The 15,380-nt window shown below is 42.3% G+C and overlaps 1 protein-coding gene across 2 annotated transcripts in view; it reads right to left on the reverse strand.

The window, feature by feature from the left end:
• Positions 1 to 3,052: 3,052 nt before the first annotated feature.
• The window catches only part of klhl10 (kelch-like protein 10), a 91,460-nt gene continuing 79,132 nt past the window's right edge, over positions 3,053 to 15,380 (reverse strand). The window contains exons 8-9 of one of the 2 annotated variants that reach the window (XM_067153651.2): positions 9,518 to 9,722; positions 3,053 to 3,690 (exon numbers count right to left, since the gene is read on the reverse strand). In XM_067153651.2, coding sequence (XP_067009752.1) covers positions 3,354 to 3,690; positions 9,518 to 9,722 — 542 coding nt within the window. In that variant the 3' untranslated portion in view covers positions 3,053 to 3,353. The remainder of the gene's footprint in view (positions 3,691 to 9,517; positions 9,723 to 15,380) is intronic. The other variant, XM_067153652.2, reaches the window with a different exon arrangement.

The raw sequence follows: 15,380 nt of genomic DNA on the forward strand, positions 1-15,380 counted from the left end.
CCACAGATCACACCTTCAACAACACATCGGTATTGAAGGTTAACTGCTACACTATACAATAAAATATGCGTATTATATTTTAAGCCAGTTAAAATATGGGTCCAGCAGGTCAGAAGATTATGAAGTACTATAAAAATCTCTTTGTCACTGGAAGAATATATATGCAAACACAATATTACTTACATTTTCTTGTTACGAGGTAAACGGTAGAAAGACCGCGCGTTCTTCTCTACTTCATAGTTACCGCAGCCAAACATAGCACATACCTTTTCTCTCATGTTGTGAGGAGATATCAAGGAATGACACACGCTACTATTTAATTATGTCAACTCACTGAAAACGCATAAATAACACCAAAAACTTCACACACAAATACACGTGCTCTTATGACATAATCAGTAGTTCTCAAGTCAATCCGCTAGAGAGAGCTCTAATAGCTGCTGGTGGTGGTGGTGATTATTGTTTTAAGAGGAAGTACAACTAGGCAACCATCCTCTATATAACACTAATCAGAGAGAAAAAAATGGAAGGGGTCCGACACTTCGAAAAATGAAGTTATCGGCCAAAGGAAGACAAGGGCCACGAAGGGCGTGAAAATGAAAGACTCCCTAGCCCTCGCAAGCCTAATAGCGTCGGGGTCGGAAAAGAACAAGAGTTGACCAAGAGAGGTCGGATAGGATGGATAAAAGTGAGGAGCCTGGCACAAGTAAGTGGAAGCAATGCCAGGACTCAGCTGAGGGCCCCGTGGTCGCCAACCCACGCTCCAAAGTTCAGAGCCCCTGGGGCCGCTCTAATAGCTGTCCCTCGATATCTCGCTGAGTTTCACGTACTGTCTCTACTGTATTTGGTCGTAGGACAGGTCAATATCGAACACCTGTAGTCCGCAGTAGAACCCAAAAAACCCATTGCCGTCAGTGCGATGTTGTTCATTCCTGCCGGAAACAATAGACACCACAGGCTCTGAGCTGTATTGCTAGTAATCTCAAAAAGTCGAGAACGTGTAGAAGTGCCATGTCTTTTATCTGTGGGTTGCCATGGGCGCCCTGACATCATAGCAATCGACATCGACTTCGTTATCGATCTAAGTGTAAGGTTTAAAGAAGGAAACACAGAAGCAGAAGAGTTTGATGCTGAGAAGAAGAGGCTGTAGAGGAGAAATACAACGTTCTGCTCCAAAACTTGGAGTCTGGTACTCGAGGAGACATAGGAAGTTCTTTCGGAGTTTTAGCATTAGTATTTTGAAACTAGAAGAAATTGCCGCCAATATTCTCATGGACTCTCTCCAAACTGCAAATAACCATTTGTATAGTACGACAAATTACAAATGAAATGAATAGCCGCCTCTTTGGAGTAACCTTGAAAAACCATATTAAATCATTAAATAATAGACACTTACTCAGAATATTATTAAAACATTGTTTGAAAACCTAATTGACGGTAACCAGACCGCCGTTAAGACGTCAAGTCTGGCACCGTGGTTAGCGGGTTAGACTCCCGTTCGTCGAAACAGTTTATACCATCAGAATGTTAACCAACAGATTGGGTGCAAAAATCCTGGATTCAAATCCAAACATCACCGCAGTGTTTGTATGAATTGAGCCTGTTGATGGTGATTCGTCCGTTGGATGGAACGTTGAGCTTTGAGTATTATGAATAGGTTATGTGCCGGCACCGAGTTTCAACTTCGCCCTTCTTGTTATCATACATCACATCGTTCATTAGGTCTCATTAACTCCTCTGATGAGATTGACACGCGGTCGATCCCGGGGGTTGGTCAAGTTCCGTCGTACAGGATCACTGATATGTCAACGAGAGGATGCCAAAGAACCGTCACCACAAAACAGAATCATGGACGTTTCTTCCAACAGGGGTTACAGTCCCCATATCGTACTCTATGACGGACATAAAGAGCTGAATGGACGTGCATTCAACAGGTAATCTACCGAGACCTCATTATTGCCCCATTTGTGGTGTTCTTGTCGCGCCAGCAACGTACCCCTCCAATAAGATGAAGTACAGCTCGGGGAGTCACTCCCCTTCTGTAAACATACTAAGAGATCGCCTAAGCTCCCCGAATAGCAAGGACCCATAGCACGTTTCCAAGTCAGATGACCTACCTATAAATATTCCCGAACATCAGTGTTGCAACCTTCGTACTTCAACATGTTCATTAATCTTCAGAAACGTTGTGACACGTGGCGGTAACTCATACTGTACTAACAAAATGAAAGTGTCGTTAGTTTTGCCGCATGTGTTCATTACTGAGAACCAGAAAGAAGTGAGTTCTACGTCAATAACAAATGAAGATCAACGAATGTTAATTCCACTTGTGTGTTATCTGTACAGCCGCTGTGTAAATACGGAGTGGAAATCAATGCAGATGGCAGTCTTCAGTATGATTTCTAGATTTTGAGGAAATGTACTTATCTGTACGTTCATTACACGTTTCTCTGTGATAATTAAGTGTTTCACTTATGTTGACACAATGTACGTCATCACTCTAGCAGCAACTAATTATGAAGGATGTTATAGCTCAGGTTGCCATGCGAAAGGCACCGCGAACAGAAAAGCTTGGGAATCACAACATAAATACATCTCCGTTATGGACTGTAATACTTCTCAGCGTTCAGTCTGCAAACCTCGGTCAATTAACTAAGTGCCTCCAAAATCCTCTGTTTGCAACCAGCTCAAAGACTTCATTTAGTTCCACACCTCTTATCCTGCCCGCTATTCTCCTGCTCCATTCACCTTACATCACGCCATGATTTATGCGTATAGCTGCATCCATACAGTACAGTTTATTCCTAACTAGCCTTTATCTGTACCTTCTATCCTCATGCTTGTTACTCGAAATGATCCGCTTGTTCCAGTTTTGTGGTCTCTACCCGACATTCAGCCTTCTTCCCTACAGATGTCTCTTTAGTCTCGGAAATGCTGCAAGATTTCAACACAGTTTACCACAGGCTAAACTGCTTACTAAACCAACAATGTGCTGTTACTGGTAAAATTACGGATTGAATTTTTGTAGTAAACATGTTTTAGACCTAGGAATCTGAAATTATCTTTATTGCTATATACTTTTTTCTAAACCTTATTATGTACCAGCATAAATATTCAGAGTATTAAAATAACTTTCTACAGAACAATTTCTTATCTTTGTATCTCTCCTCCACGCGCACTTCCCAGTACACGGTACCACCATCAAAAGTATGCATTCGTGACGTAGTTATAGAGACCACTCCCCTTCACTTCGCTCCTGGTATTCAGATTTAAAACCATCAAAAATAGCTCTCTTTTATCGTCACTTGCATCAGACATTTTGTCTGCTTCATCAATATTCATTTTTCGTTTTTTTATTGGCCATTGTCTTCTTCCATATTCTCATCATTATTGTTATTGTTTGCTGGGAGATTCAAATTAATATTGAGGTTCAGATTGGGGGCATTGACAACAGCTGCAGCAGCAATATTATTGTTGTTATTATTGTTGTTTTGATTGTTAAGGTTTTGAATCACTTCTATGTTCGTGTTTTGTTGGTTGCGCTGTGTCTCAAGCGCCAATAACTTCTGCCTCTTCTCCTCCATGAGCCGCTCGCGATGCTTGTGGATATAATCGTACACGTTCGGCAGACCCATGATTACGCAGGCGGAGAGAGCCGAGCGGTAGATATTCATATCTGTGGCTTCATACCTTGAACAAAGGGAAATAGTTTCAGCACAATGATTACACTAACAGGAGAACCTGACTGACTGCAAGGAAGACAAGATAATACATGTTATCACAAAAATATGGAAAAGTTGTGAAACGAGGTGAAGCCGGGTGCTACAACATGAATACAGTAGAACGTTTTACCTCCTTTCATCATTATAGACCGATATGCCTTTCAGCCTTCAGTCTGCAAGCCTCTGTGAACACAGTGACTCCACTCTCAAGGAAACAATAATTTAAACTAAAATGTTAAACTTGTATTATAATATTTCAGTATTAGCTGTTCTATACGTCCACCAACAGAGTTGTATTGTATTTATAATTATTTACAGTTCATACTTATGTTGCTTCATGTTCTTCAGAAATCACTTGTACAAACTGTGAAAATATTGAGGTGAATGACTTCATAGTAGTATATTAATTACCTAATTGTCGTGTGATATTTGAGTACTAACCTAGACAATATTTCTTTTCTTTCATTTTTTTTGCACAAAACAAGTTATTTTATTTTTCCTTTCCTTTTCATTTCTTCCGTAACTATAATCGCAGTGGTACGTATAAGTTAGGAAATGTGTTTAGAAGGGTAATAGGGAGGTACATTCAGGGAAACTGTGTTGTCTAGGGAGCGGTGATGAGGGTACAGAGATCTGGAAATAGTGATGACATTAAACTGTGAGTGTTGAACTGTAGAAGTACTGTAAAGAAAGGAATAGAATTAAGTAACTTAATAGGTATATATTTACCAGATATTGCAATAGGAGTTGAATCATGGCTGAGAAATGATATAATGGATGCAGAAATTTTCTCACGGCACTGGAGTGTGTATCGTAGAGATAGGATAGGAATGGTGGGACGGCGAGTATTCATTCTGGTGAAAGAAGAATTTGTAAGCTACAAAAAAAGTTAAAGATGAGAAACATGAAAGTCTAGGTCTAAGGCTCATTTCTAAAGATAATAGGCAACATGATGTCTTTGTAGTGTACAGACCGGGAAACGGCAGTGCTGACACGGATTCAGAATTATTTGATAAGATAATCAGCTATGTTGGAAACGACATGAAAAGGAATGTGATTGTAGCGGGATAATTTAATTTACCAAATGTCAATTGGGAAGGAAATGTGAACGACAGGAAGCATGACCAACAAATGGCAAATAAGTTAATATGAGAAGGACAGCTGATTCAGAAAGTGACGGAACCAACTAAAGGGAAAAATATCCTGGACATGGTGCTGATAAAACCAGATGAGCTCTATAGAGAAACCGAAGTAATAGATGGTATTAGTGATCACGAAGCTGTTTTTGTCGTAGTTAAAAATAAATGTGATAGAAAGGAAGGTTTTAAAAGTAGGACTATTACGCAGTACTATATGCCTGATAGAGCAGGCATGAGGCAGTTTTTAAAAATTAATTATGATCGGTGGAAAACGGTAAATAAGAATGTAAATAGACTCTGGGATGGTGTTAAAGAACTTGTTGAGGAATGTGAAAACAGGTCTGTACCTTTAAAGGAGGTAAGAAATGGTAAATATCCATCTTATTATAATAGAGAAATAAAGAGACTAAGAAGGAGGTGCAGATTAGAAAGAAGTAGAGTTAGAAATGACTGTGGAAGTAAGAAGAAATTGAAGGAACTTACTAGGAAATTGAATCTAGCAAAGAAGGCAGCTAAGGATAACATGATGGCAAGCATATTTGGCAGTCATACAAATTTTAGTGAAAAATGGAAGGGTATGTATTTTAAGGCAGAAACAGGATCCAAGAAGGACATTCCAGGAATAATTAATGAACAAGGAGAGTGTATATGTGAGGATCTTCAAAAGGCAGAAGTATTCAGTCAGCAGTATGTAAAAATTGTTGGTTACCAGGAAAATGTCCAGATAGAGGAGCTGACTAATGCTAAAGAAGTATTAAAATTTACATATGATAACCATGATATTTACAATAAGATACAAAAGTTGAAAACTAGAAAAGCAGCTGGAATTTTCTGGGGATATACTAAAGACAGTGGGTTGGGTTATAGTACCATATCTGAAGTACTTATTTGATTATTGTTTGCTTGAAGGAGCTATACCAAATGAATGGAGAGTTGCTACAGTAGCCCCTGCATATAAAGGAGAGGGTGATAGCCATAAAGCTGAAAATTACAGGCCAGTAAGTTTGACATGCGTTGCATGTAAGTTTTGGGAAGGCATTCTTTCTGATTACATTGGACATGTTTGCGAAATTAATAACTGGTTCGATAGAAGGTAATTCGGTTTTAGGAAAGGTTATTCCACTGAAGCTCAACTTGTAAGATTGTAGCAAGATATAGCTGATATTTTGGATTCTGGAGGTAAAAGGGACTGTATCCCGCTTGACCTGTCTAAAGCATTTGATAGGGTGGATCATGGGAGACTACTGGCAAAAATGAGTGCAATTGGACTAGACAAAAGAGTGACTGAATGGGTTGCTATATTTCTAGAAAATAGATCTCAGAGAATTAGAGTAGGTGAAGCTTTATCTGACCCTGTAATAATTAAGAGGGGAATTCCTCAGGGCAGTGTTATTGGACCTGTATGTTTTCCTATATATATAAATGATATGAGTAAAGGAGTGGAATCAGAGGTAAGGCTTTTTGCGGATGATGGTATTCTCTATAGAGTGATAAGTACAGTAAGTTACAAGATTGTGAGCAACTGCAACGTGACCTCGAAAATGTTGTGAGGTGGACAGCAGGCAATGGTATGATGATAAACGGGGTTAAAAGTCAGATTGTGAGTTTCACAAATAAGAAAAGTCCTCTCAGTTTTAATTACTGCGTTGATGGCGTGAATGTTCCTTTTGGGGATCATTGTAAGTATCTGGATGGTAATATAAGGAAAGGTCTTAATGGGGGTAATCTCATAAATGGTATTGTAAGTAAAGGATACCAGATCTCTGCACATGGGTATGAGAGTGTTTAGGGGTTGTAGTAAGGATGTAAAGGAGAGGGCATATAAGTCTCTGGTAAGACCCCAACTAGAGTATGGTTCCAGTGTATGTGACCCTCACCAGGATTACTTGATTCAAGAATTGGAAAAAATCTTAAGAAAAGCAGCTCGATTTATTCTGGGTGATTTCCGACAAAAGAGTAGTGTTACAAAAATGTTGCAAAGTCTGGGCTGGGAAGAACTGAAAGAAAGGAGACGAGCTGCTCGACTAAGTGGTATGTTCCAAGCTGTCAGTGGAGAGATGGCGTGGAATGACATTAGTAGACGAATAAGTTTGAGTGGCGTCTTTAAAAGTAGGAAAGATCACAATATGAAGATAAAGTTGGGATACAAGAGGAAAAATTGGGGCAAATATTGATTTACAGGAAGGGAAGTTAGGGACTGGAATAACTTACCAAGGGAGATGTTCAATAAATTTCCAATGTCATTGAAATCGTTTAAGAAAAGGCTAGGAAAACAACAGATAGGGAATCTGCCACCTGGGCGACTGCCCTAAATGCAGATCAGTATTGATTGATATTGATATTCATAGTTTTATACGTACACCAGTGCTCATTTATGGCTGTATTTGTTTGTCCTCAGTTACGAGTATTTCCATAGTTAGGGCTTTATGGTATCTTGATTACATAAAGTGGCAGTGCTTTAAAGTAAGTCATTACAACAGCACGTGCGAGTCCGAGTCGAAGATCAGAAATACGCAGGGCATCAGGCAAGGTTGCCTACTTTCCCCTACTCTGCTCAACATCTACTCCGAGGAGTACCTAAACAACCTACGGTACGCAGACGACACCGTCCTGCTAGCCACCAACCTGAGGGATCTGAACCGAGCGTGAACTGCGAGCGAAGCAAAACTAACAAGTTCGTGGTTACAAATCGCACAGAAATGGCTGACATCGGAGAAATTCAGAGAGTTCACCTGGGAAGCAGTCTCAACGCACTGTGGGACCCCGATTCAGAAATCATAGCCCGAATAGAAATCACCAGTTCGACCTACACTAAAATGAGGCACTTGCTGTGCCTGGAGCCTATCGACAAAAACTGCGCATCGTCAAATATTATGTCTACCTTGTTCTGTTGTAGAAAGTCGAGGTGTGGACACTAACGCAAGCAACAGTTCGGCCCGCGGTGTAGGGGGCAACGCGTCCGCCTGTCACGCGGCGGCCCCGGGCTGGGTCAGGGGTTTATAATTGTAAATGATTAATATCCTTGGCCTGGGGATTGGGTGTTTGTGACGTCCTTAATCCTCCGATCCTCACGCGCAACACTCCACACTACCGCCATTCCCGTTACACGCAGGTTCATGCAATATGGTGCCAGTAGGAGCAAAAGATCAACATGGGTCGACGCCCCGAACAAAAAGCATATTCTATTTTTTTTAACGCAAGCAACAGAGAGTAAACTGGACACGTTCGAAATGTGCATCTACAGAAGACTCCTCAGAATATCTTGGATGGACCTCTGCAGGGGATCGACCAAGACAAAGAGCAAATGAAAATCGTGAAGCAGTGGAAGCTAGAATATGTCGGACACGCTATGCGCAACGAGGAGAAAGCAATTTATTCGTGAAAAGAGGCCCTAGATGCCGTTGAAAACATTCGCCAGTGGTCTGCACTGCCATCTGCCAAGTTGTGAATAAGAGTGGAATAGGTCTGATTATCACCAACATCTGGACCGGATAAATCACGAGAAACGGAAGACTTTACGACACGAAAGTAGATAAAACCATTATTTAAGCATTACCGATACAGAAATACCACCCTTTTTAAATTTTGAGCTACGTACAGACAAAACTTTTATTGTATATGTATATAGATAATTCATGCCGTGCCTTAACTTTAATTAGTTTGACTGATGATGGTCTCTAGCAAGACCGAAACTAGCTTTATCAAATGTATGTAATTTTTTAGGCCACAATAAATAGTATCCAATAGGTGGAAACCTTTAAGGTTTTTGTTATATATTATGTATTATATTCCCTAGATAGCTTGCATTCGACAGATAGTGAGTTCGAATGCCACTGTCAGCAGCTCTGAAGATGGGTTTCCGTGGTTTCCCATTTTCACACCAAGCAAATGCTAGGGCTGTACATTAAGAATACGGCCGCTTCCTTCCCCACGACATACACCAACACAGTAATTAAAACAGAGAGGATTTTCCCCTTGGTGCAACTCACAACCTGACTTTTTATCCCGTTTTCCATCATACTGTTGTCTGCTGTCAATATGACGACATTGTCGAGGTCTTTTCCTAGTTACAATCCTGCAAGTGTTTGACTATTCTATAACTTGTCAATTTACATAATATGTACTCCACAGACTTACACAGACTTTTCTTGTGGCCTCTTTGAGAAAAGTGGATCAGGTTAACTTGGTCTGTCCAGTAACAACATGTTCGTGAGGAATGCTCAGTGTTGTGTGCAACGAGAATGTGGCCTCTCTTGTACATTGCTGAAGTGAACTGTACTTTCGCCGATGATCTCTAAATGTGTTAAATCCACTCTTTCGACATTTACAATTATTACAAAAGAACTACATCATTTCTACAAAACAATGTTTTACGCTACAATTTATTTTCATAATTTTATGAAAATGCATATTCGCATTTTTCGAAATTTTCCCTAAGAGCTACTTGCTACCATACAACCTCAAGGTGAGATTAAATAAAACTGTTTCTTTAATAAATTGCAACTAGGTATGTTATGTGCAAATTATGTGTGTTACATCTTTCAAGCTAACCCTAGTAATCACTGGATTATTTTTTACAACCAAATGTTCTTTCTAGTGCACACAAAGCCTTAAAAAGTCACCGTAGTCTACATAAGATGTCGATAGTCGACTCACCACTCGTTAGTTCGCTCGTCGTAGCACTCCACGTGGTAGATGGTAGTGACCCCGTTAAAGCCCCCAATGGCGAAGATCATATCGTCAATCACTTCGATGGCAAAGTTGCTCCGCGGGTTGTACATGTCTGGGATCTGCGTCCACGTGTTCGACGCCGGATTGTACTTCTCACCGCTGCACATACGCGAGATGCCATTGAATCCACCTGTAAATCAGGTCCATTCCTTATATGAAAGAAAAGTTAGAATTACATCTTTCACATAAAAAATATGAGTTACATTGCTGCCAGTGAATTCGAGTGAACGGAAGTCGACCAGTGGGAAGACCGAGAGGAAGGGCGTGCTGCAGAGAGATCATGATTTGGAAAAATTAGTGGAAGAATAGTGGTTCAACGACAGGGCGAGATGAATGGGGCTCGTACAACTGGAGCTGGTGTAAGTCGATAGTAATATTGATGATGATGATGATGATGATGATGATGATGATGATGATGACAATGAATTCAAGAAATGAAGGGATGATAATTAATTACTAAAGAGGATCTTGTCCCACTTTGAGGTCAGGAAAGTAAAGTGTGTTGATATCACTGACAGCATCACACAGTTCGCGTGTGCAGTCTTGGCTGCTAATGGAAAACATTTTCCTCAGGAGTACGATGGAAATTTTGAATATTGTGGAAAGCATAATCCTCTGAATAGGAAGAGACAAGAGTCATATGTTACACAGTGGTGATAGTCCCCAAAGTGATCAAACCAGACTTGAAACTTTCAGCATTTAAAGTCCTTTAGGACGGTCATGTGTGTATAAGAAGTCTACACTACAGTACATACTCTATCGCCCTGAAATGTTTAGAACACTGAATGAGTTCTAAAGAAGTCTGTATTTAACATTTTGTCAACTCTGAGCACGACCATTCCATTCAGCAGTAGAGCTGTAGACATTACCAGCTAATGTTGAACAAGATATCGTATGAAGCTTTTAAATACGTCAGCAACACTGTGCTCGATCTTCAAATGTGAAAGTTACGCTATAAGTTAATGCTTGAGTATACTGCATGATCTAATAAACCAGAATACGTACATTGACATTAATGGAAGGATTTTCAATTTATTCATTTCTAACTCTCTTCGCAATATCAGTACCATCCTTTTCAATTGTTATTGCCCTTTTCCTTCTCCACTTCCTCTGATCTGCTTGTTTATATGCACACTGGTTGTAACACTCAATATTTTGTTTATTGTAGGAAATTGTTCTTAGACCTCGCGCCCTTCCTTTTACATCATCATCAGCGAACAGCTGCATATACTGAAACGGGAATGCCCTGCGACCATTCGCGATCGTGTATTTCTTGAGAGGAACGCACTAACACCCGACTGAATGGATTCAAAACGAGCGCCGAGTGCGCAGGCATCATGGGGGACAGCATGCAAGCAAGTGCTGCTACAGAGTGCCAGCCAAGGCCAAGTGACGTCACACCGAAAGTTCTATTCGATTATATGGCATTTCATCACGAACGGAAGGTTAAATCGTAATTTCGAGAACGTCATCTTGTAGGCTTGGACAACAAATGCTACTACCCAAAATTTCATTAAAATCGGCGGAAAGATGGCCGAGATCTGAATTTTTTTTTTTTTTTTTAGAAGCTCGGCTCTCCTCGTGTACTACATGCTGGGGGAAGGACGCAGCCACTGAGCTGGACATGGTCCTGCATATGATGCGCCATGCCGTGTCCAAGGGGCCAGGATCTCCCCTACGCAGCACGTCGAGAACTTCCTCCCTGGAGGCTTGATCATCAGGGACCACAGGCAGGAGCACCTGGACAATATCGCGAGGGATCTCTCTCAGATATACCAGGTCATCCGGCTACCAGGCAGAGACTACGCTCCAAGGATGTTCGACGCCTACATATGGAGGCGCTTTACCAGCACGGCCGCCACCCAGACGGACAGGAAGGACCGATGGATGAGGAATAAGGCGGTTAATACCGACTTAGTCCTCCCGTCCACGCCGGAGACAAGCTACGCCACCACGGAGGTGGAGCATGCCGCCCCCTGGCGCCCCGACTGTGCGACCCAGGATGAGCGGCTCGGCACTGCAAAGTGGACGCAGACCGCTCCTCCAAAGGACCACCTCTGCGAGATGGACGCAGACCAAGGCCTACCAGGAAGGGCCTGTCACCCGGGCGCAATCAAGGAGGGCGCCAACGACGGCGGATGGCAGCACAGCAGTGGAGGAGGACGCCCCCTGGCGTTAGGAGGCTGCTGTCCAAGTTCAGCCTGCCAGTGTGACCGTCGAGCTGCAGACATAGATGTGCGCCCCACAGGACAGGGAACGCAGTCGAGTGTTAGCACCGACCGACGCCACCGCCGCCAGCCATGAGAAAGAAGAAGACGGCAACGCAACGGAACCACCCGCTACCCGGGGATCACCAGGCCAGGAGGAGGGCCACCAGGAAGAGGCCTCTTTCCCTGCCGAAAAGAGACCCCCGGGAAGAAGACGCCGCCCCAGGACCAGGAGGAAGAAGAAGACCCAGGCCCACCAGGAGAGGGCCACCCAGCCACAATCCAGGACTGCTCCCAGGACAGCAGCCGAGCGAGGAGCCAATCACGAGAGGACCTCAGGGGGTAGCGGCAGTCAGGTGAGATTGAAACGTCCCCCTCAGCAGCTCTTTCAGTGTTTCGGCTGTCTGAGGTGGGGCCACCGCAGGGGAGGTGTAGGCTCCAAGTGAAGTGCAACCGTTGTGGGGGTGATCACCACTACACGGCCTGCGCAACACTTACGGAGGCGCCGGTGTGTGCCAACTGCGCCGGGGGGCACCCGGCCTCCCATCGCAGTTGCCCAGTCTACCGGGCCATGGCGCGGGCAGAGAGGAAGGAGGCCCGGCGTCACGACCCACCCCCTTTCAGGAGGCTCCCGCCTCGGCGGGCTTGGTCTCATTCTCCGGGATCGGAGACCAGGTACGAGGGACCCCAAGGAGGTGGTGCTGTGCCGCGGGCTCTAATGGTACTCGACGCATAGCTCCGCAGCCGGCAAGGCTCGCGCTAGTCACGGCAGTTCCCAGACGGACTGATCCCCTGGCAGATGGAATGGCGAGGAATAGGTTTATGACTTGTGCATGATACCTGTTCCCAACTAACACTACCACTGGACTTTTCCAACCCACATCCTTGCATGTGCTATCGCAAGATGTCAGGTTTACATGTAGGCTATTTCTCTTTTCTGCCTATGTGGTTTTTCCCTTACCCTTCAATACCTCACCTTAACACTATCCAACCAATAAAACCTCGCCTGGTAACGTGTCTGACATGGAAACAGGCAGATACTCCTTGTATATTTCCCACTCTTCCCTGCTGTCTCTTTCTTACTACAAACTAATAGCATGTCGGAGGCCATGTAGATTGAGTCGATGGTCACGCGGTGGGAGCAGGCTTCGGGGGCCCCCCCTCGAAGAAAAAAATCGAAGAGAGCAGAGTGTGTCAGTGTGTCACAGTACTTTGTCATGAACCAGTCGTCTCGCTGATGTGATAGAGTTCGTTACTCTGCCCGCCTAAGGACCGGGATTTGAAAGTACGTAATACGAGTGTTGAAAGACTTCTCTGTGGACTCTAACTTCGCGTGTAAGCGAAAGCTTATTCACTGATAATATCAGCCTGTCGAGCCGAGTTTCGTTTTGTAAATTGTGTAATTGAAGAGACTGTACAGTAATCACTTGATATTTTGAAACTGTGCTTAAAGGACTTAGGATATAAAGACTGTGCTTTAGTTGTTTCCTCTACAAGAGACTGTTAGGATATTTCGTGAAATTGTGCCCTAGTGAAAGTACAATTCTTTTCATGGACAGTGTTATTTGTTTCATAAATGACAGTGCCAACCTTTCTTTTAAAGACTGTGTCAATTCACTCCGTGAGAAAAACTGTGTCGACATTTTCTTTCATAAGACTGTGCCAACCTTCATTTTCAAAAGACTGTGTCAATCCATTTCACAGAACTGTGCTAACATTTACTTTCATAAAACTGTGCTGATATTTCCTTTCAAGGACTGTGCTGATTCGTGAAATACGGTGCCCTTATTTCTTTTCAAGGGGCTATGTTAATTCCCTTCATAAAAGACTGTGTCTACATTTATCGCCGGAAAGTTGTATTAAATTACGTGTAAAAATGTGCCTCAGTGGAAAATTTATCTCCGAGAAACTATGTGATTTTTTGTTAAGACTGAGTCGTAACAGAACTTGGTTCCTTTTCACGAGACTGTGTCATAAACTATTTCTTTTCTCTGTCTTCGCAGAAACTTTAATTTATTTCTGCGTGTGTGTGTGCTAGAACATTGCATGTACTCATTACAAACAGTGCAGAGACTGTGTCCGACTGAGATTAAGTGAAGTGGTAAACCATCGTATCTCAGATTATTTTCATTGCCTATCACTTCAAGTTCGATAGTGACTATTGCATTATTCTCACAGAACTGTGATTTTGAATTCATCTCTCTTTTCAAATGTGCGTCCAACACCATTTATAGTGGAACTTATTCGGCCAGTAAACAGTGTCTCGCCATAATTTGCAGTGCAGTGTGGTAGAGAAGTGTCGTATCAGATTCTATTGACATTCTGTGCGAAAGTTTTACATTTCTCTGCGCCTTTCAAGGAATACAAAACTCAACAACTATTCCACGCTGCACTATCGTCAGACGACCGCCTCTGGGTTCGAGTCTCCTTCAACATCAAGGGCTAACAACCGCCGTGGGACGACACCGACGCCGCAGGATGACGCCTTCTCCACATCTTTGAGGGCATTCAAACTATTCGTCTGTAAAAGGTGATATAATTTCTATGATTTTTTTAATAAACTGCAAGTTCCACTTTAAAAAATGAACTCATTTCACTGCCCTTCTCTCGTACTCTCTAAAGCATGAACCGTACACGCCTTGGCGTTAACCCAGGCTCTCCACAAGTACGAGCGTTCCTGTTTCAATACGTCTCTCATGATATAATTCATAGCATTTATAAATACAGTAGAAAGAATATCCATGTATTAATCCGAATTCAGTTTCAAACCATCCTGTTTTTCCCACATGTTCTTTTGCAAAAATTCAGCATTTGAAGTCAACACATCTACCATTGTATTGTTTCGCTTCCAATATCTTTCTCTAACTGACTTCCCTAATTTATGGCTGGAGCGGTCCGTTACAGATCATTTCAGAATTATTCTGGTTTGTTAGATCATACAGTGTACTGAAGTATTGACTTATAGCGTAACTTTGTGATTTGAAGGTCGAGCACAGCTTCTTCATTGCCCACACATTTTGACATCTCTAACAAACTATACATCACTCGCTGTAGTTTACGTCCCGTAATGTTGTCACTTTCCCGGTAGATATTTTGTTAGTGTAGGGCGTGTGAAATTGCCTTGTATACGCGATTTTTGATACTATTATAAAGAGCTGAAACTTGTACGACAGGGAATCTTTTTTGAATTCGATTTTGAACTTGAAGGGTTGGCTGAGTTAACTCATATGAATCAAATAAATACACTGTGAGCAGTAGTAAACATATACTGAGACATAATTAGACATGGGATTTTAAGGCAAATGCCTACTTCGTTCCTTACGTTATAACATTTTTTTAAATATGTCGACGTTTCATGATATATCCCTTACAATAATAGAGTTTTATAGTGCGGTGCCCTAAAATGCCTATTTGGACCTTTGGAGCCTATTTTACTATTTTAGTGCCTAAAAATGCCTATTTTATAGATTTATAATAAAATTCAACTTCTGTAATTTTTACAATCACACAATAGACATCCCTGGAACGAGCAGAACAGCAGAGGGTGGGTTTTTCACAGAAATGTGCTCTTCCCAGACAAC

This window comes from Anabrus simplex, chromosome 9 (genome assembly GCF_040414725.1).
Source record: "Anabrus simplex isolate iqAnaSimp1 chromosome 9, ASM4041472v1, whole genome shotgun sequence".
Lineage (NCBI taxonomy): Eukaryota > Metazoa > Arthropoda > Insecta > Orthoptera > Tettigoniidae > Anabrus > Anabrus simplex.